The sequence below is a fragment of the Chiloscyllium plagiosum genome, chromosome 5 (genome assembly GCF_004010195.1).
Source record: "Chiloscyllium plagiosum isolate BGI_BamShark_2017 chromosome 5, ASM401019v2, whole genome shotgun sequence".
NCBI lineage: Eukaryota > Metazoa > Chordata > Chondrichthyes > Orectolobiformes > Hemiscylliidae > Chiloscyllium > Chiloscyllium plagiosum.
In genome coordinates, this window is record NC_057714.1 from 29980707 (window position 1) to 30004258 (window position 23552).

At 39.1% G+C, this 23552-nt stretch overlaps 1 protein-coding gene across 6 annotated transcripts in view; it reads right to left on the reverse strand.

Annotated features, from left to right (window-relative positions):
* Nucleotides 1–3117: 3117 nt before the first annotated feature.
* The window catches only part of LOC122549783 (rap guanine nucleotide exchange factor 5-like), a 177879-nt gene continuing 157444 nt past the window's right edge, over nucleotides 3118–23552 (reverse strand). For all 6 annotated transcript variants that reach the window (XM_043689810.1, XM_043689809.1, XM_043689811.1 and 3 more), the window contains 6 exons: nucleotides 18357–18447; nucleotides 13715–13765; nucleotides 10866–10953; nucleotides 7743–7807; nucleotides 6397–6451; nucleotides 3118–4686 (listed from right to left, as the gene is read on the reverse strand). In XM_043689810.1, coding sequence (XP_043545745.1) covers nucleotides 4568–4686; nucleotides 6397–6451; nucleotides 7743–7807; nucleotides 10866–10953; nucleotides 13715–13765; nucleotides 18357–18447 — 469 coding nt within the window. In that variant the 3' untranslated portion in view covers nucleotides 3118–4567. The remainder of the gene's footprint in view (nucleotides 4687–6396; nucleotides 6452–7742; nucleotides 7808–10865; nucleotides 10954–13714; nucleotides 13766–18356; nucleotides 18448–23552) is intronic.

The window sequence follows — 23552 nt, forward strand, 5'->3', positions numbered from 1 at the left end:
ATATGAAAGACAAGAGATCCTCCAGATCTCCCCCTCAGGACCCGCTCCGTGAGCAGTCACCATACGCTACCTCCATGTTCACAAACACTGGCATCTGGCACATACCAACCTCGCCATATCATCATGGCACACCCCCAACCCAGTTTCTGCACTGCTATGCTGCATTTTTGGAGTGCAGTGTTATATCAATCACACACCTACAGTATATGACTGCACACAATGTGACAAACACACTGCACATGCATCAACAAATAGCCACATCGCCAAGTGAGGGGAGAGTGGCCCTCAGTCAAGGGAGGTGAGGCTACCATCAGTCCTCATGGAAACAGTCAAGGGCAGCATCTGCAATCAGTCCAGGGGCATGGTCATGTTGAAATGATTAAGTTATCTCATTAAAGTCTGGAGATTACATTATGGTCAGCCCCCTAGTTCCAGCAGAAATAGTCAGCACTTTCATGGGTCAATCAAGAGAAACACAGATCAGTCAAGGATTTGTGCAGTCAACTGTAAGGGCTGTCTGTCCAGTTTGGTCGGCTGTTGTGGGGGGGGCGGGGGGAGGGGAGTTGTGTGAGTCACAGTCGGCTTTAGGAATCAGTGGAATGAAAGTCAAGATGGGATTTCAGGCCAAGCTGTGGTGTAAGGAGATGGCGATTCAATGCTGGGGATTGGATTAGCAGAATGAGGTGCAGAGGGGAGAAAGGTAGTAAAGGGAGGAAAATTGACTACAAGTGTGGGGAGCTGGTTATATTTGGATGAATAGGGATGCAGTGGAGTGGGATGGTGTGTTGAGATATAGGCACTCAGCATTGTGGCCTTGATGGAGGGATGGGAGTGTGACATGAAGGGTATTGTGGAGCAGTGGGCAGGACCAAGCTGTGGGCATGGGCGTCAGGAGAAGAGGATGAGAGTTGCAGTTATAATTCCAGGTGGGGGTGTGAAAGAACATAAGGGTGTTCAGGGAATGCCAGGTAGAAAAGGACAAAGTCTAGGAGGGTGGTGGCCTGATGACCAGGCTGACCCTGGAAAACTTGGTGCCAAACAGAACCTGCATTATCTTTCATCATCTCAATATCCCTTAATGCAATCTACAAATGGAGACTGGTTCAGATCAGAGCCTGAATGGGTGGACTTGGTGTTTGTTTGCTGTCCATCAAAGTGGACCCCATTCTGAGAGATTGGGGAGTCTATATGGGGCATTTTCAACAATCATGCTTCTGCAGAGTCCAGGTTTAAGCCTTTTTCATTCATATCATAGCACATGGGAAATGCAAGCTGTGTGCCATATACAAGATGCAAATGCTGGCTACAGCCAATCTTGACCGTGTCATTGGTCATTGTAGATTGCAGATTGCAGAGGATATCAGAGGTGACATAAAAGAGGTACCTGTGAGCCACAAAACAGTTAATGCAAGGCCTCCTCACCAAAAACGGTCAATATAATGCAGTACGCTTTCACATGCAATAATATCTTTTGTGGGTGATGTGGGCTGGGAGGAGAAGGGTTCAATACTCAGCACTTACAATCACCACTTGCCACATTGCATCATGACTGCTGCTACGCTCATCACAATAAGATACAATGCCAAAGTAACGAGTAGATTCACTCCATGGTGCTCCTTGTTGGAACGTCCCACGTCACACTGTGAGACAGTGATTGAGGTAGGAATGTGCAATTGTATGTGCAAGGGTGTCAGGTTTGTCACTTAAGTGTCAGGAGGAGCATTGCTTTGTGGCTGGTGTGCCACATACACAGCGAAGGGTAACTTTGGACTGCCAATGCATGACCACGGGTATAGCTGGGTTCCAACAGGGAGCTGGAGCCTGGGATACCCCTGCAGTAGTGAGTACTTCTGCCAGTTAGTGAAGTAAGTGGGGGATGATCACAAAGAAATATTAAGGGCATTAGTGAACCAATCTAAGTTTACAACAATTGATTATAGTTTCATGGTTACTATTATTGAGACAATACTTTCATAGTTGAGACTTAATTTAATTAATCAGCTGCCATTGTAGGATTTGAACCCATGACCCCAGAGCATTAGACTCTGGATTATATCAGAATAGCATTGCCATCTCCCTCAATGACACCAGGATATTTTTGCCCTGAGGTATTCACAGTTTATAACATCACCACCTGCTGGTCAAGGTATAGTATCACAAACGTGGGTCTCCATCATGAGGTGAATAAGGGGTTTGGTGATAGTATGTAGTTATCTGCTGTTTCTGCTCTGGAGTTCTTTCTCCCAAAGGTGAACATTTGTCTCCATAGACTCATTTCTTCTTAACATAAACCCAATAACTCCTTGCTTTAAATGTTGTTACATGAATTACCCATACAATACCAACAATGTTAAAGGCAAACATTCATATGTGGATGTTTGTTGAAGTTGCAGAGGTTAGGAAAAGTCTGTTACTGCAGGAATACATTTCAGTCTTGCCCATACAATGGAGTATCTAGTTACTGAATTTAACAGACACCACAGTGAAATTATGGGTCTATTCAAGGTCTGGAGAGGTTAACTACATTGAATGCCCCATTTAATCATATTGGGCTGGAATGTGCTGAAAAACACACTGAGCATGCCATTCTAGTCTACAACTTTGTCGGAAAGTGCAAGGATTAAATGACTCACTGTTTTCTGAATATCCAGAATTTACTGGTTGATTTATGCCCCTCTGTTGTTTGTTTTGCACAAATGGCAATTTATCCTTGGGTTCCTATTATTCTAAAAGGCTTCTGGATCTTCATATTAATTGCATATTAAATGCCACACAGAATATGGTGTCTAGTGATTAATAACATAAGCACCTTCCCAAATGTGATGATTATTAATTAGTGACAACAAGCATGTTTGGCCCAGAAAATATTTAACTGTTGATTTTCCTTCCTTCAGGTGAATTCTTGTCGAAGGTTTAAAAAAATTTTAAATTTAAATTATCCTTCTGTTTTTTTTCCCCGTCTCAGTTAATTTAATCTTTAATTCCCTTTTTTATTTCTTTCTCTGTTCAGATTTGATTTGTATCTATCCACTCAAATTTATCCTTTTAAAAATAGCTCTGTTGCTAATTTCTCACATTTTAAAACTCATTGATCAAAGAAGGACACTGTTAGCACTATTGTGTTCACTCAGGTTCTAAAAGCCTGGTTTAATTAACTTTCACTTTCAGCTAGTCAACATACAAAATCTTTTCACCTGAAGGTGCTGTCCAACAAATATCTTGATTAGTGACATGCAATGTGTGTTGCCTTATTCTAGCATATTCTGGCTGTTTAACTTTGCTGGGAATCTTCTGTTTAAACTGCAAGTGAACATTGGAGTTCTGAGAAATGGTGTAAGTTGCATTTTTTAAAAAAATTATCAGTAACATTTTTCTGTGGCTTCAGCTGGTCCCACCACAATATCTCTGGCAACATAACACAAGAAACCTGAAGATTTTCAGGGACACTAATTCTATATACAAGCTTTACAAATGTGTTTTAATTAGTTTAATTCACAAATACTCTTAGTACTGTTTTGACTATGGGACAATATGCTTCCACATCAAAGGAAACTGTACCATCATTAGGTATAAAATTTACTAAAATTCTTAAATCATTAGATGCCTTAAACTGCTTACTCAGCATGACATATGTTATAGCACTGTAGTACAGACTTTTTAATTCACTGAATTCTTCTAAAGAAGAAATACATTAAAAACCACTAAAATATCAGACAAAACTTTCTTTTTCTGGCTGCCCAATGGTGCCAGGTCCCACATTTCAATATGCATTAGGTTTTCATCATCACTGCTCCTAGAAACTTTGGCCCTGAAAAATAAATGGTGTTCGGTATTTATATAAGGTGATAACTTTAACATTGTCCACCACTTTGACAATACTGATTGCTGGAAATGCCTACATTCAATGGTGCCCAGTATTGCTAGGAGAGGCACAGCAAGTAACATAAACACTTAAGCAGAATGGGCTGCCAATTCTTATTGGTAGATTTCGCCACCTTATTGGACCAAGGGCATTTGATTTTATGTTTAAAAACAACTGCCTAAGTTTTTGTAGTTCAATGTCTTTGAAAAGTAGTCACCATTTCCTACTCTCTTCAAGCAGGTCCATTTCTGGATACTTTTTGAAGGCCAGTGGCAGTTTTATTCAATGGCTGCATGGTCCAATTGCCACATGTCAGGGTAGAGAAGAAGGTCTTCTATCTCTGCTTTGAAAGTTTGCAAGAAAAGTGCATGAAAAATTGTCTTCTGAAAAATATGGACAGAATTCTATTCTACTTAATTTTAACAAACAGTTGATTGTTTCTTAGTATGTTCCCTGTTGAGTGCCTTTACCAAAGGATCTTGCAACACGGCTTCTCAACAGACTGCCACGAAAGTGCCTTATTAAACTCATTGTTGCTTTCGCACCATCTTGCGTCAAATTTGTATGTAAACTGTGCTGATGATTTCACAAGAGACCGGTCATGTAGCACAACAGTCGAGTCACTTTGCCACAGTTGCAACTGCAGTTCTCTGTAGCTTTAACTCAACGTCGGTAGAGTGATCTTACAAATGGATGGAGCTTTGGTTAAGTTCTTGGCTCCAGTCTGTGAGAAAGCTGGAATAATGTCTCTTGGTTTTCAATAATGTGCAAGTAGCGAACATAAGCTTTCACATCCTGGTGGTCTTTCTGATTATCTTCCATACCTAGAGTAAGGGGAGAAATCATTGAAATTACTGACCCAATGAAACTTTCTTACTAGTCATCTAGTTGTCATACCTGTGTGAACTATCATTATGAGAACTTTGCTCACTTACATATCTATCTACATCCCTTTGCGTAGCCTCCTTATGTCATCTTCATAATTTTGGTTCCTACCTATAGCATGGCCTGTTCACACAGGCAAGCTTAAAAAAAAACAATCTACAGAATTGTTTTTTAAAATCTTCACAAAAACTGAAGTAATGTCTCCTGATGGAAGCAGGGTAATTTCTCTAGCAAAAGGCAGAGAGTGGAGGATAGTTATATCCCAATTCTCTGTTCTCTCCAAAAATAATTTCAGTCACTTGCAAACCTGTTTAATGGGGAAATTATCAATCAATCTCCCGTTGTGGACAGGAATACTGTTGTCACTATAAGCAGCTGACAAGTTTTTATTTGCTAGAGTTTCCATTTTATTCTACAGCGCATACTCTCACCCACAAGTCATACAGACCCTTCAGTCTAACCCGTCCATGCCAACCAGATATCACAAACCAATCTAGTCCCACCTGCCAGCACCCGGCCCATATCCCTCCAAACCTTCCTATTCATATACCCATCCAAATGCCTTTTAAATGTTGCAATTGTACTAGCCTCCCCCACTTCCTCTGGCAGCTCATTCCATTCACATACTACTCTCTGCGTGAAAAAGTTGCCCCTTAGGTCTCTTGGATATCTTTCCCTCTCACCCTAAACCTATGCCCTCTAGTTCTGGACTCCCCTACCCCAGGGAAAAGACTTTGTCTATTTATCCTATCCATGCCCCTCATAATTTTGTAAACCTCTATAAGGTTACCCCTCAGTCTCTGACGCTCCAGGGAAAACAGCCCCAGCCTGTTCAGCCTCTCCCTATAGCTCAAATCCTCCAACCCTGGCAACATCCTTGTAAATCTTTTCGGAACCCTTTCAAGTTTCACAATATCTTTCCGATAGGAAGGAGACCAGAATTGCACGCAATATTCCAACAGTGGCCTAACCAATGCCCTGTAGAGCCATAACATGACCTCCCAACTCCTGTACTCCAGATCAAAGGTTTATAGGGATCCTAAGGTAAGCCAAATCACACTGGAGTATTCCTTAATGCATGCTGTATGTGTTGTGCTAAGCTGAATTTCCTTTAAATATGAAGTGAATTGGAATTTGCATTCCTTCTAGATAATAGTTCTCTTTGGAAAGCCTGAATTAAAGCTTTAAACTATCTGAATTGGAGAGGGGAGCGATGGCTGTGGAAAGAAAAAAGCTGGAATTAGATTGTGAGTTCACAATCCTAAGTAAATTTTGATCAAATGTTAAATTTTAAGATGAGGATTTTTCATCAAGTGGTCATTTTTACTGCTTTTAACCCTGTTTTTATAAAACTAAAAATGTTAAGGAATTAATTTGCCCTTCCATAAAAGTCAAATCCTTTTTTCACATGCAAATGTCCACAAGAACTGCACTAATGGTCAATCGAGGGGGAGTAGACTATTTTCAAAACAATCTGCTCCAAGGTGTTATGACACACTTCTGGAGCAGGTGGGACTTGAACATGAGCTTCCTGGTCTAGAGGTAGGGACACTATCACTACGATCCTTTTACTTCCTGCTTGCTGGTACTCTAACTCTTCCCCATTCCATGTCACCAGCACCAAGTGCACAACCACTGCTGATACTCACCAATCTGATTACTTCTGCAGTGTCTCAGCAACCTGATGGAGTCTGCAATCATGTGCTGGGAACAGAGAAAAATTATGAAAACACCAGCAGAAACTGTAAACTGGGCCTGAAGCAAGCCAAGAATTATTTTCAATATTTTTCCCATGATGACGATTTGATTGAATACTGTTTCAGCAGCAAACCTTTTCATTCGAAAAAAAATGTTGAGCATGCCAATAGAATATCAACAAACAACAGGTTACGTATGTTGATACAAATATAAACTAGCTAAATTTCACTAGATATTGTCTTCATTGCCTGGCTACAGGTAATATTAACAAAATCCTTGGAGAAATTGTATATAAAGTAATACTTAGATCTTTACAATAGTCACTCAGGAGTTCTGCTGATCTCCCAATGAAGTTATAATGGCAGATTTCAATAACTAATTTAGGAATAAAATCAAGCCTGAACTTCTGAATGCAGCAGCAACTCCCCCTTCAAGTAAAGTAAACAAAACCCCAAGGTGTTGATCTATGCACCAGATATTGGTAAGTAGTGTTAGTGTAGCAGACCAACCTTTAATGTACCTGTTCCAGTCTTTTAATGCAATTTAATAATTGTATTTTTACAGATGTTCAACTTTGAGTTCTGCCTTTATTGGTGAACTACATACATTGGAATTGCTGATGAGAAAGTGGGAAAGTGCGGTTCACAATTCTTTGCCAACTGAATTAGGTGGAAAATCATGTATTACCATTCCCTATATTCTCACCATGGGTTGCTGGCTGTATGGCTTCCCATTAATTAAAAATGTTATTTTAATTTATCAATTATTGTGACCAATCAATTTTAGTAAATTCACCTTTCACCCCCAAGCTGGGCTGACTTTGCCATGATTTTCTCAACAGAAGTAATCTAACATTGTTCAGATCATGTGAAAGATGGGACATTCCCCACTTGCTACATTTTTTTTAACTAAAAATTAGATTGCACAAACATTCTTTATGGAAGGAAATCTATCATCCTTACCAGGTCTGGTCTACATGTGACTCCAAACCTGCAGCAATGTGATTGATTTTTAACTGCCCTCAGAAATGGACCTAGCAAACTAATCACTCATGTAGCAATTAGGGATGGGTAATAAATGCTGGCTCAGTCAGTACTGCACGCATTCCATGGACAAATAAAAGAAGTAGCTAAAAGTAATTTCTTAATTATGAAAAGACGACAACTGTTGATTGATAAAATTTAAATCCAATCATCTTTGGATCTACTGTAGACTTATGCATACCAAATATTTAAGCATACTGGAAAGTGACTGTTGGCAGCAATCATTTAGGGGAAAAAACGTAAATTGCACATACCAGCTTTTCAAAGTTGACAAGGTTGTCCAGAAAGGTTTTGTTTCCTTCATGGATAAATGTTACATCTAACAGAGTAAAATAAAGAATGGAATAACAAAATCACCAAAACAGTTAAATGCAAATTAAATTGACAAGGTCAAATTATGACTGAACACAGCAGAGAAATCAATATGATCTGCAGTGTTGATTGGGAAAGTTGTTATAACTCCAACTATTCAGATAGCACAAGATGTGAATCAGGCATATACAATTTAATTAAAATATTTGGGAAACTTGCTCAAAGCACAATGAAATTAAATTGCGCAACATAGATGTTTTTCTTAATACTCTGCACTAATTTTGTCAATTTCTATGGGTAATTACACATACAGTGCTCATGCATATTTTCATTTTCACTGCCCGGGTGATAATCTGATTAAGCACATCATCCAGCTTCTACAGGACCAGTCTGATTTTGAATCTATTTAATTCATGGTAATCAAGGGGATGTGTACTGGGTTGGTTCAGTTATGAGCTGAGATTAGTTATCTAAGATCATATATTAATAAAAGGCATTGAAGAAAACCACTGGGCTCCTGCAGCTCCTCCAAAGTAGAAGACAATCCCCTCAGCAGAGGAAAAGTTCATTTGTGAGAGTGGCGGACAAAGAAATGGCGAGAACAAAAAAAAAGTAGAAACTTCAATAACACCAGAAATGTTAAGTTTGATTTTACAGAAAGTTCCGATGAGGTTCTTTTTTTCAAAATCGTCAGTTGGGTATCGCTGCAGAGGCCAATACTTATTGCCCTTTCTTAATTGCCCTTGGGTAAGTGGTGGTGTGCTACACTCTTCAACCGCTGCTTCCTTTGTGGTGGACATACCACTAACATGGTGTTGGGAGAGTGTTCCAGGATTTTAACCCAGAGACAGTGGAGGAACAGCAATATTGAACCTAGTCAGGATGGTGCGAGGCTTGGAGGGAAATGTGAAAGTGATGATGTCCTCATGCCTCTGACTTCTAGGTGATTGATTGAGTTTGCAGGTTCAGAATGTGCTGCTGAACAAAGCTTTACAAGTTTCTACAGCGTGCCTTGTACATGGTGCACACTGATGTCATTGAGCACTCATGAAATAGGGAGTAAATGTTTCTTAGATGATAGTTAGGATACCAATCAAGTAAGTGTTGACCAGCTTGAGGTTGTTAGAGTTGCACTCATGTAGGCAAGCAGAGAGTATTCCATCACAGTTCTGACATGTGTTATAGACTATGGAAAGGAATTGGTGGATCAGGAGCTATATGACTCCCTGCAGAATCCCCACACTGGCTTGCTCTTGTAGTCGCTTATTTTTAATGGCTGGTTCAGCTAAGTTTGAGTCAGGAGTGACTCCCAGGATGTTTATTTTGGGGATTCAGTAATGCTAACACCACAGAATGTCAAGAGGTGTTATTAGATTTTCTATTGTGTAGATAACCATTTCCTGGCACTTGTGTGGCACAGATGTTACTTGCCACTTATATAAACCCAGGACATGAACAGAATAATTCAGAATTGAGGTTACAATGACAGCTTTTGACATTAAGACATTTGAAGTGCCTTGAAGGAAGTATCAAAGATCAAAAGCAAAACTGAAGTGATTGAGAATCAGAGGGGAATATGGCTAATTAAATGGTTATCTGACATCAAAGTAGATCAATTTAATGTAATTTACTTCAGCATTTTTTGATCTACATATTGGAAAATATGTGGAAAAATCAAACTATAAAACCCATCAAGTGGGCACAGCTTCTCTCAATGTCTAAAGAGTTGCAACTGGTGTAGAACACTGTGCAATTATCAATGAATATCTTCATTTTTGACTATGATTGAGGGAAGACCATTGATGAAGAGCTGAATTGGGCCTAATCTGCTCCAAAGAGTTCCTGCAGCAATGTTCTGGAACTGAAATAATTGACCTCCAACAATCACTTTCCCTTGTGCAACCAGCAAAGAATTCCCCTCTGATTCCCATTGACTTCAATTTTGCTTTGGATCTTTGATACTTCCTTCAAGGCACCTTCAAATGCCTTAATGTCAAAAGCTGGCATCATTCTAACTTCAATTCTTCAATTCATATCTGGACCAAGACGAAAATGAGATCTGGAGTTGAGTGGTTCAGTTGGAATCCAAACTGAGCAGTTTATTGGTAAGTAAGTATCGCTAGATGGCTCTGAGAGTATTTTCTAGTACATTGCTGATGCTTGAGAGTAGATTGATGGGTGGTAATTGGCCAAATGGGATTTGTCCAGTTTATTGTGGATAGGATATGACCGACTAGAGGATTTTCCATACTCTAGGTTTAGGTTGTAGGTTTATTGGATAGGGGTGAGGCTATTTCTGGATGACAAACTTTCAGTACCACGGGATGTTGTCAAGGTTACTAGCCTTTGCAGTATGTGACGCCTTCACCTGTTTCTGGATATCACATGGTGAGAATTGAATTGGTTGAAGTTTGAAGTCTGTAATGCTGAGCACCTCAGGAAGAGGCAAGATGGATATTCACTCGGCACCTCTGGCTGAGGATGCTTAAAATCCAAGAGCAATAGGAAAACAACAACATAAGAAGGGCATGGCAATTGAGTGCAATAGAGGTCAGATTCAATATTTTAAATTGTTTTTATGTATTTTGTGACTGAAGATAATCTATGGTACTTGGACAATCTTAAATTTTTCAATTGTTAAGCAGAGTTAAATACTGTCATTAATGTACTTCTGATATTTAAATAAAAACTTAAGGTCATATCAGTAAATATCTGGCAATCTTTACACCTGCTCACTCAATCTAACCTTTGTAATTATCTGTGGGCCTTAGATACTGTGCAAATCACTTCTGTTCGAGAGGAACTCGCTTGTTTTCCATTCATAGGATTATGTTACCTTAGAACCAAACAAAGGGATCTATTGGGACAGTAGTAACTACCTGAAGGCCCAAGTTCAAGGCCCACCTGCTCCAAAGGTGTGTCATAACATCCCTAAACAAGTTGATTAGAAAATATGTAGATCAAAAAATGCCGAAGTAAATTATATTAAATTGATCTATTTTCATGTCAGTTAGCCATTCAGTTAACCATATTCAGTCTTAGGAAAGTGCCCAGTCTGAGATTACCTTTCAACAGCAGAGGCATGAAGGGAATCTTTGGTGGCTGCATCTTCTTGCAAGCATCTCTGTATGCTTTATGATTCAGTGATGGATCCTGCAAAATAGTCGGATGTTTAACTTGCCTAATATCAAAAAACGAAACAATAACAACTACACACTACTTTTACAAGAATAACATTTTGACATTTTCTGATTTCAGCACTTTTTAAAAAAAATGTTCTTACCAATAATTTTCATGCTGGTTTCTTCGTTGCCTGCACTAGATTCAAAGCAAACTCCTGAGAAATAACGGTAATGGTTATGTACATTTTTTTCCTGGGATTTCTGCTGGTTTTCCAAAATGATGGGGAACAACCATGGAAATACTATAAGAATGTAGGATACAGGAGTAGGCTATTCACCCTGCTCTGCTGTTCAATATGATTATGGTTGATTGAATGGTTCAATACCTTTTACTATACTATCCCTATAACTCTTTATGCCACTAATAATCAAAAATGTATCAACCTCTATTTTAATATACTCAAAGACTAAACTTCATTGCCCTCTGGGATCAAGAATTATAACAATTTGCAACCCTCTGAGAAAAACATTTCTCATTATCTTGGTACTAATGGCACCTTCCTTATTGTTTATTGTGCCCGAATCTAGACTCCTCCACCTGAGGAAACATCCTAGCTACATCGAACATATTGATCCCTTTTAAGTATTTTATTTCAATGAGATTCTCTCTCATTCTTTGAAACTCCAAAAATACAGGCCAGTTTGCCCAATCTCTCTTCAAACAGCAGTCCCGCTATCCTGGGAATAAGTGTGGTGAATGTTTGTTGCATTCATCCTCTGGCAATAATACCTTTCCTGAGATAAGGAGATCAAAATTGCATACTGTACTCCAAGTGCAGTCAAATCAAGCTCCTATAGAATTGAAGCAAGGCTTCACTGTACTCAAATTCTCTTATAATAAAGGCTTTCTAATAGCCTGTTGCACTTGCATGTTAGCCTTCAGTGATTTGTTGACAATGACATCAAAGTCTCATTGTACATCTACACTTTCCAAACTCTCACCATTTAAGAAATAATCTACACATATTGTTCCTAGTAAATAGCCTTACATTTTCCACATCATATTCCATCTATCATGTTTCTGCATAATCACTAAGCCTGTCCAAATTCCTGAAAACATCTTTTATCTTATTCACAACACACATTCCTAATTAGTTTTGTATCTTCTGCAAGTATCTTCACGTTAGATCCCCCATAAAGGTGGTGAGAAAAAAAAGAAAATTTTTGCACTTATCAGAGCAAGAGACATTTATGTTGAGGACTGAAAAACTTTCATTGTCAAAACCCAATTACTTCTAGGTCAAACCATTGGTGAATCAAAACTATTTCAACCATTCTGATATCAGCCAGTGTGGGTTTGGAGTTCCACATCTGTAATGCCCCATTTGACTCTTTCCTACCTGTTTTAACTGACAGGTTAAGCCTGCAAGCCTGTGTGGTTTGCAACTTAGTCATCAAGTTGGCTCACTTCAGTTCTCAGTTAATCCCCATTCCTGCCAAGCCAGCCAAATCTTGATTTTAGCTCCTCAGTTAACCAAACACATCTCACCAGCGGTTCAAACTGTCAGGTTAGTTTTAAGGATAAGCTCTTGATACTTGATATCAAAAGTAACTTTAATGTGGATAAATGCTTCAACTTTACCCAATCATGCCTGAATTCCAAGTTAAAGGGAAGTGCACTGTTTTAGTAGTCTCCAGTGATAAACTTTTCCATTTTACCTCTTTAACCATTCTTAATTTCACTTTCTGTGACTCAATGGTTAGACTCAGTTGGTTGCAAATTATGTTTTTGTGTTGTGCTAATAAATCATATAAATAAATAGAAATGAGGTTGAGAATGCCTAAGTTATTCCTGTGTTTTAGAGCCAAACTGAAACATAACATTTAATCCTTGTGGTAGTGAATTACAGTTACAAATCATGGCCTTTTTATCAACAAAAGAAATTTTATAATGTGTTTCATGATTGTGAGATTAGGAGAGACATCATCCAATCAATGACATACTTTTGACAGGTAATCATTGCTGTAATGATGGAAATACAGTAGTCATGGCACAGTGGCTAGCACTGCTGCCTCTCAGTGCCACGAACATCTGGCACATTCTCCCAGTGTCTACGTGGGTTTCCTCCGAGTGCTCTAGTTTCCTCCCACAGTCCAAAGATGTGCAGGTTAGGTGAATTGGCCATGCTAAATTGCCCATAGTGTTCAGGACTGTGTAGGTTAGTTGCATTAGTCATGGGAAATGTAGAGTAATAGGTTAGGGGAGTGGGTCTGGGTGGGATACTCTTTGGAGGGTCAATGTGGATTTGTTGGGCTGAATGGCCCGTTTCCACACTGACCAAATTATTAGTTGGAAGAAGGATAAAATTGGCTAAGAGACTAAGAATTTCTCTGCTTTTCTTCACAGTGCTGTGGAATCTTGTGCGCCCACTTGAGATTGGGGGCAGGACCCAAAAGACAGCACCTCCTACACTGAAGCATGTCATTAGTACAGTACTGAAATGTCAGCTGATTACATGATCACATCTTTGAAATGAAATTTGAATCCTTGATCTTCTCAAGGACATGAATGTTCTACCACTAAACCAAAGCATGAATTTGTAAACGTCCCAGGAGTTACACCCATTAATGCACTCAGGAAATTGGGCATAGTGAACTCTGCATGATTCACCTTCAATTCAACCTTGGCATCGATATCTGAATTCCCAATGTATGAAACTTTGAATGTAAATTTATGAAATTACTCTAGAAGTGATGTTCTGAATATTTTAAATAGGTGTATAGGCACTTACCGTTAAATTTTCAAGTTCAGAGAATAGCTTCTTAAATTTCCCAGGCACTTTCTAAGGAAATTGTAAAACAGCATAAATATGCATCTCTAATGTGATACTGTCTTACAAGCAAAATGTTTATAACAGGCAGCTGTTTTCTATCTCATGATTACTTTATAAATGGTGAAAATAAAAAATCAGTTGAGACCCAACACAGACACTGTGTTCAAATGAAGCTAATATAGCAGTTATTCAATATAGGGATCTGCCCAGTGAAGATAAGTTGACTTTTACATTTGTCAGCATTGTACAGTGTTTGTCATATATTTCAATATTTTTCCAAACGTCAGTGCTATAATGTCATTGACAATGGATAAAGTCATCCTGTCAGGCTCTACTGTCATGCTTTGCACTGCGATTTAAATCCATTCACAACTTTGGCTGTTAAAACAAGCCTTGCTTTTAAAATAAAAAAAAAGCAATTTCAACATTTGCTCTCTTCATGAATTACAGGCACTTTGCTTTGAAGTTGAAATAGGATAACGTTCTGTTCTGTCAGTTTCAGGCAATGCACCCAGACGTTTGTTATTATATCAATATCCAATGTGAATGCTTGGATGGATGTCAAAGTGATTAATCACTTTAATCATTAGGTGGCCTACTCCTTTATTAATTATAGAGAGATTTAATAAGTTTTAATAACAGATTATGCATTGAATATAGTTTCCTGTTTGCTTATAATCCTAAACAGCATTTAAAGAATTACAATTTTTACACTAGAGAAGGATATTTTCTTTACCAATGTAATTAATGTATTTAAATTCAGGGTTTTATTAGATTTTTAGAAATTTAACTTATTCTAATGATTCCAAAGTGATTTCCCACTGCATTTCATGGATTGGGGGACACTACGTAGTGGACACTGGAAGAATGGCTCTGGAGGGTACATGGCAGGCATTGAGGACTGACCAGGCCAGCATTTATTGCCCATCCCAACTGGAGTGGTGAACTTTCTTGGCCTTGTCCTGATGAACAATTGGGTGGTGAGCTGCCTTCATGAATGGCTGCATTACTTGGTGTGTAGTTTGATGCAGAATGCTGTTTGCGGGGGAAGTGGGGGGGGGGGGGGAGTCACTCTAAGGTTTTGGCCCAGCAACAGTGAAAGAATGGAGATTTTGATCCAAGTCAGAATGGTCTGTGACTTGAAAGGGAACTTGCAGCTAGTGGCACTTAATTCGATCTGCTGCCTTTGTGCTTGTACATAATGGAAGGTGTGGATTTTGAAGCTGCTGTTAAAAGATTCTGGATGAGCTATTGCAGATGATGGTACACACTGCTGCCACTGTGCGCCAGTGGTGAAGACAGTCACTGCCGTAGATGATGTGTGTGGTACCAATCAATTGGTTTGCCTGGTCCTGGATGGTGTCAAGCTTCTCAAGTGTAAATGAACACTGGGGAGACTCAAGGTAAGTTATTCACCACAGAATTCCTAGCTTCTGATCTGTACATGCAGCCACAATATTGATCGAGTTCAGTGTGTGGTCAATGTTAACTCTCAGAATTTAAAAGTGAATGAACCAGTGGGGGCAATGCCACTGATCATCAAGGCAAAATGATTAGATTCTCTATTCGAGGAAATGGACATTGCCTTCCTGACTCGACCAGCTGTAAGTAGTGGTGAACGACATTGAAGTCCCCCACCCAAAGTACATTTGACACTCTAGCAATGCTCAGTGCCTCTTCCAATTTTTGTTCAACACTGAGCTGTACTGATTCATCAGCCGAGGGAAGGTGGTAGGTGGTAGGTGGTAACCTGCTGGAGATGGTTAACATGTTGTTATAATATGTCATGGGGTCTAGAGTCAAAGTTGAGAACTCCTTCCAACTGTAAACCACAATGCAACCACCAGTGGGATAGGACATTCCTAGAAATGATGATCATGTTGTCTGTGATATTACAGATAACATTTTGCTGTTGCTTACCCAGTCTGAGAGACAACTCTCCCCACTCTGGCACAAGCCCACAGATGTTATAAAGGAGGACATTGTGGGGTCAAGTTGGCTGGATTTGCTTTTTCTCCAGCACTTACATTGTTGCCTGGTAGTCCATGAATTTAATTATTTTTATTGTATTTTGTATCAGCTTGATACAATGGAATGACTTCTGGAGTCATATTAGAACAGATCGAATGTTAATGGCTGATTTTCTTCTCTAAATTATATTAATGAATCAACAGGGCATGGTGTGTTGTAGGTGAGTGTCTGTGTTGAGTGGGCATGGAGTGATAACGTGGCTGTGAGCAGTTGGGGTGGTATAAGTCGTGGATGAGGAGTGCACTTTAGTGAACCTTCAAACAATGTTGGGAGATGGGCTACTGTTTTGAAGACCTGATGCCTCGGTGCTGCGATTCCTGGAGCAATACACCCTGGTTCACAAAGCGCACTGTGAATCAAACCAATCTAAACAGACATAAACCCCCTAGGCAAAGTCACACATTGATTGGGTATTTGGATTTTCCTGAGACCTTGTCACTGGACTCCAACCGATGTCAGGAGATATTCTATGAACTGGAATTTAACAGGTTAAGGGAAACTTGATTTAAGGCACTGAAATATTAATGGAAATAAATGAAGTTATTTGGGATACGATATTTCCTCTGTTTAGGAAGCCTAGAAATAGGAAGCAGTGTCTAAAAATGAGAGCCAGGATTGACAGGTGTAAAAGTAGGAAGCACTTCTACCTGCAATAAATGAGTGGTTGGAGTTTGGAACTCAGAAATAGCAACCACATCAATTATTACTATTTTTAAAGCTAAGGTTTTTTTGTTAACTAAAGGCATTACAGGATACAGGGCAGAGGTAGCTCTATGGAGAGGAGGTACAAATCAGGCACAGTCCCATTTCTCACTGGTGCAACAAGTGTAAGAGGCTAAATTACTTGATTCTGCCATTACGTTTCAAATGATTTGTGGACATCTGAAGCCTGTTATATTGCCTCATATTCACAAGTTCATTATTTCATCCGTAAGAGTTAAAAGGAATTAAGTGTGGGTTCAGGTAAAATTCTATTCAACCAAACAACAATTTAAATGTGGATTACTAAAATGCAAAGTCAATTTTGTGGTATCTCTGTACACATGCTGGGGAGAGTTATTTTATTCTGGTGGTTTAACATCTGATATTATGGTCACAATATTTATGGTCGGCCAAGGAGGAGCTGAATGAATGCGGTAATATGTCTGAAGTTTGAATGCCAAATGGATAGAGTCACAGAGTTGTACAGCAGAGAAACAGACCTTTTTGTCCTACTCGTCCTTGCTGACCAGATATCCTAAATTACTCTAGTCCCATTTGCTAGCATTTCACCCATATCCCTCTAAACTCTTCCTATTCTTCCAGATGCCTTTTAATTATTATAATTGTACCAGCCTCCATCTCCTCTGGCAGCTCATTCCACACATGCACCATCCTCTGTGTGAAGAAGTTGCCCCTTAGGTCAGTTTTAAATCTTTCCCCTCTCACCTTAAACCCGTGCCCTCTAGTTTTGAACACACCTACCCTGAGAGAAAGACCTAGTCTATTCACCCTACCCATGCCCCTCCTGACGTTATAAATCTCTATAAGGTCACCCTTCACCCCTCTGAGGCTCCAGGGAAAATAACCCCAGCCTATTCAGCCTCTCCCTGTAGCTCAAACTCTCCAACCTCGACAAATGAGACCACAATTGCATTTTGCCTCCTATTTCTCAACCATTCTTTGCAAGTGTGATCTAAATTGGCATTAAAGTGTTAAACCTCACCCAGGACACAGGCACACTTCCTGATCTAATACCACAAAAATGTAGGCCTGTATGCAGCAGATTCAGCTTACATTCCTGGATTTTAACGTTTTGATGAAGTCAAGGTAGAAGTTTAGCATCAAAGCCAAAATCCGAAATGTGATATTAAATTCAAATTATGATTGTTCCTCACAATAGTCCACAAAGCTTTTTATTCAATTGCCCTGACATCCTTTTGAATCGATCTATTAAGCATGTCTTCTTTTGGTAAAAAATATTTTAAAGGATTGCAAAACATTAGTAAATTAATTACAGGCAAATGGTAAAAATATTACTATATTTCTTTAGCAAATAGAATTCCAGAAATGATTTAAAATTTAGACACAAAGTGTTGCACTTCCAACACTTGAGAGACGCAGTCTAATGTATAACTCATTGCTGCTGGTTCAAGCCTCTCCAGGTCTTTCTGCCATAAAGCGTGGGTTTCCTCCGGGTGCTCTGGTTTCCTCCCACAGTCCAAAGATATGCAGGTCAGGTAAATTGGCCATGCTAAATTACCCGTAGTGTTAGGTAAGGGGTAAATGCAGGGGTATGGGTGGGTTGCGCTTCGGCGGGGCGGTGTGGACTTGTTGGGCCAAAGGGCCTGTTTCCACACTGTAAGTAATCTAATCTAATCTAATCTAATCTAATCTAATAAAAAAAAGCAGAAGGTGTGGTATAACTCCACCCTCATTGATGGTATGTCCCAGCATGTTAACTAGAGTTAATACAGACACCCGTCTCAAACTCACACTGTCTTTCCATAATATTGCATGTATTTGTACGTGATCATTTGGTTGCACAATGAGATTGCAGATCCCTGATGATAATAATTTGAGTGCTTACCTCCCAGGTCTGAGAGAGTCGGCAGACAGCAGCACTGTTGAGACCCATGATTATGGCGAAGAAAGAGTTAAGGTTCCTCAATGCCCTGCAGCTAAGAAGTGGAAGATGACACACATTAAACTATGAAATTTGAAGTCTAGTGTCGTGAACAAAAATTGTTATATACTGAAATGCTGCAAACTGCTCATGGAATAAGGACAGCCATCTACTGTCCAGTATCTTACTGTCACACATTGGCAAATTAAAATTAGATTTCAATTTAGTACAGATTTTATTTTCCTATTCCAACTTTCCTGTCGCAATCACATATCTTGATAAATACAGTATGGGTTCATATCATTCAGTCCTGCAGGATTCTTGATTAGTTTAGGTAGGGTACAAGAGATTGACTATACTATTATCAATTATTTTAGCAATCTTACTATTCAACCTGATCTCTAAAAGTCACATCCCAAAGGTCAGGTCATATATAAGTTCTGATTTGCAGTTACCCCACAGTTACATTTGACTACATAATAGTCACCTCTGACTACATAATCATCACATCTTCATTTGTACAACTGTCATCATCCTAACGTAACAAAGGCTTTGCATGCCTCATTAGTTGTTACTAGCTATCAAAATATTAAGTACATAGATTAAAATGTGCTAACTGTAGCAAAATGAAAAGACAGTGATGGAAGCAGTTTCTGTTTGGAAAGAAATTGACTAAGCACAGTAACAAACGTTTTAAAGCACTGAATAAAAACCACATAATATGGAATTTATCATTTGCATTATTTTGCACATAAAACTCAACTGTATCCTCCTGACAGCTGACTTCTTCAATTTACATCTTTCACCTTCATTGATCTTTGGTGGCATTTCTGTATTTAATATGTATGATGATGAATATATTCTATTATCCACACAAACTGACATGCTTTTTATACTAAAGTAGGACCATAATTTTATAAAATGGTCCATCGGCACAGTTCCAGTTTTTAGTCTAACCTGAGCTGACTTGAATAATTTTAACTCCCTATGCCCAACGGGTCAGGGAAGGGTAGTTCATAAGTCATAAAACCAACCCCAAAAAGTGTTTAACATCCACTTTCTGTTTTAATGGTGGACAGGTGGTAGAGATAGGTATGGCAACTAACCTGCTCTCCAGAGAAAGACCCACCATATTAAATACAATTACCGAGGTAAAAAGTAAAAATGGTCTATAATGGGTTGGGAAAAAAAAATGAAGGGATAAGCCAGTGAATAAAGCAGAAGCAGATATTTCTTCAGATTTTTCATAACGGTCAGCAAAACAAATTACAAAAATAGTGGCGGCATCGATTGAAATATTCTAGACAGGATTCTGGAAGGGTTACTGCAGAAAAGAAAATAATTAATATTGCACCTCTGTACAAGGGAGGGAGGGAGACAGAAAGCAGGATACTATGCACCAATTAGCTGCTCAAGTCTATTCATTAGGGAAGAAATAGCAGGACATTCAGAAAAGCTTCAATCAAACAAAGTTAATATGGCTGTCTGAAAGAGAAATCATGTTTGATAGATCTCTTTGAGGGTAAACAAGCAGGGTTGATAAAGGGGAAATCAGTAGATGTACTGTTTTTGGATTTGCAGAAGGTATTCGGCAAGAAACCACAATTATTGCACAACATAGGGACACATGGTATTGGGGGTAATGCAGTTAACACACAAAGACAAACTTAGGATTAATTGGTGTCTTTGAAGATGCAAAGCTTTAAAGTAATAAAATGCCATAAGAATCAGTCCTAGGGCTCAATGATTTACTATCTATATTAATAATTCACTGTCTACTTGTACTCCAAGCGGCTTGGATGAGGGACAGAGTGTTACTCGTCCAATATTACTGATGATTCAAAATAGGTGGGAGGACATGATGATGTAAGGAATTTGCAAGAGGATACAGTTAGGTCGAGTAAATAGGTAAGAAACTTGGGAGATGGATTTCAATGTAGGAACATGTGAGGTCATGCATTTTGGTAGAAAGAATCAAAAAGTGGATTATTCTTCAAATGGAGAGAAAGACTCCAAAAATGTGCATCATAGAGGGATTTCAGTTTTCTTGTGCATGAAACACTAAAGGTAAATATTCAGATGCAGGAAATTATTAAGAAGTGTGATGTAGACTGTAAGAGTTATAAATATAAGTAGAAATTATACAGCAAGGAAACAGACCCCTCAGTCCAACTAGTTCACACTGACCATATTGCCAAACTAAAGTAATCTCACCTGAGTTTGGCCCAGATCCCTCCAAACATTTCTTATTCATGATTTGGAGATGAAGGAGCGTCGCTCCGAAAGCTAGTGTGCTTCCAATTAAACCTGTTGGACTATAACCTGGTGTTGTGTGATTTTTAATTTTCTTATTCATGACTTTTAAATGTTGTAACTCTACCTGCATCAACCATTCTTCCGCCAGTTCATTCCGCAAACAAACCATTGCATGAAAAAGTTGCCCCTCAAGTCTTTAAAACTTTCTTCGCTCACCTTAAAAAAATGCTCCCTAGTTTTTAACTCCCCCAGTCTAGGAAGTCCTTTGCTATTCATCATATCTACACCCCTCATGATTTTATAAACCTCTATAAAAAGGTCACTCCTCAACCTCCTATGCTTCAGTAACAAAAAATCCCACCCTATTCCAGTCTCTTTCTCTAACTCAAACCCTCCACTTCCAGTTAACATCCTGGTAAATCTTTTCTGAAGCTTCTTCAATTTAATAATATCCTTCATAGGGAAACCTGAACTACATATAGTCCTCAAAGTGACCTCAACATAATGTCCCAACTCTTCTACTCAGAACACTATGTATATTAAATATCATTTCTGTAAATTTGGGCTTTTGAGTTAGTAACCATGGTTTTTTTGTGTGCCTGAAGTTAATAGCTTATAAGGACTTCTATAGCCATCATAATTTCTTTTAGAACAGGTCTTGAAGCCTTGCTTTCAAATTATTGTGTTTTTATGTACATTAGGAGAGTAGATGATTATTCTTTTTTCCACCCATCCATATATTATAGTCTTTGGCTTTCATGGAAAATGATTGTCAACGAGCAGGATGCTTTCTCGTTGTTGTGGTTCTATTCGCCGAGCTGGAAGTTTTTGTTGCAAACGTTTCGTCCCCTGGCTAGGCGACATCATCAGTGCTTGGGAGCCTCCTGCGAAGCGCTTCTTTGATGTTTCCTCCGGTGTTTATAGTGGTATAACCACTATAAACACCGGAGGAAACAACAAAGAAGCGCCCTGTGACTCCCCCACCAAAAAAGCCACACAGTAAATTTAATATTCCATCACTTTGTTGTGGTTCTGTTCGCCGAGCTTGAAGTTTTTGTTGCAAACGTTTCGTCCCCTGGTTAGGCGACATCATCAGTGCTTGGGAGCCTCCTGCGAAGCGCTTCTTTGATGTTTCCTCCTGTGTTTATAGTGGTCTGTCCCTGCCGCTTCCGGTTGTCAGTTTCTGCTGTCCGCTGTAGTCGTTGGTTTATTGGGTCCAGGTCGATGTGTTTGTTGATGGAGTTTGTGGATGAATGCCATGCCTCTAGGAATTCCCTGGCTGTTCTCTGTCTGGCTTGCCCTATGATAGTAGTGTTGTCCCAGTCGTATTCATGTTGCTTGTTGTCTGCGTGTGTGTGAATTTGACTGGGACAACACTACTATCATAGGGCAAGCCAGACAGAGAACAGCCAGGGAATTCCTAGAGGCATGGCATTCATCCACAAACTCCATCAACAAACACATCGACCTGGACCCAATATACCAACCACTACAGCGGACAGCTGAAACTGACAACCGGAAGCGGCAGGGACAGACCACTATAAACACCGGAGGAAACATCAAAGAAGCGCTTCGCAGGAGGCTCCCAAGCACTGATGATGTCGCCTAGCCAGGGGACGAAACGTTTGCAACAAAAACTTCCAGCTCGGCGAACAGAACCACAACAATGAGCACCCGAGCTACAAATCTTCGCACAAAGGATGCTTTCTCCTTAATGCTTGATTTTATAATTTTTTTCTTCCAAACAGGAATACAATGGTATTGAGCAGAAATGCGACTGCGGGTCTTTGTGCTTCATTAACACACATTTGCAGCTCTGATTTTCTGGTGACAGTCTGCTTGCATATATGATCCTTTGACTGAAAGTAAACAATTAGTGTTGCATAACAACAGAAGCCAAATAATTTCACAAAGCAAATTAACATTTAAACTCTTTCACCTCCTGCAGGATACCTTATCTGCTACACCTTTGAGAATGCAATTCTATTCTGCAGGATCTTAACAAAAGTGTGTTTTCTAGAGATTTTCATATTCTCTAATTAGGCAATTAAAAATAAACATGCATTTGCTTGTTTTTTGTTAAAATAGAATGCTCAGGGTAAATGAAAAAATCGTGGGAGTAAGCAATAATATATTTCCCCATTGGATGGTAATTCACACCAACGAAATATAAAACAATAATCTATCCATGTAATGAATTATCACCTGAGAATTGTAGTGTTCCAGTAATAAATCAAATCAAATGTTCCCCTAGCATCCCAGGGCTCATTTCTGTACATAGTGTAAAACAGAATTGCTCTCGGATGGCCATGAGTTCCAAATGTTCTTTTACTTGAGTTAAAGAGACTATTATAACTCATTCAGAACATTCCTCCAAGGGCTAATGCCAAGGCCCATAGCTGCTAAAAGAAGCCTTATCATCAGTATAATTAACTCTTAAGGCTCCAAGTTACAAGGAAGAACATTGATCAAATTTGCTGTACAGTAGTTTTCTGGTTTTTAAAAAATATTTTTCTACGGGGAATGGATGATGATGACATCATCACGGAGGCTGACTTGTAGGAGCGACTAACTCAACAGGAAGAGGGAGCAGAATTAGCAAAGATATACTGATTAGCATAATAGCCTCCAGGACCTACTAGCTCAGTCAAATGCATGTTAGTTACACTTCTTTGTGCTACAGTGCTCAGTAACTCTTGAGACAAATGCCCTAATTAGCTAAGGAGCTTTTTCTTTGCAAATAGAAAGCATAGAAAGATAATTATATGACGGTTCATTATTTTTCAGCAGAATTTTAAAAATGGTTCCCTCATTTTGGAAAAAGATTTCAAATCACCACAAGTTTCTCTGCTACTCAGCATCAAAATCAGCATCGTACAAACACAATGCAACTGTGTAAATTAT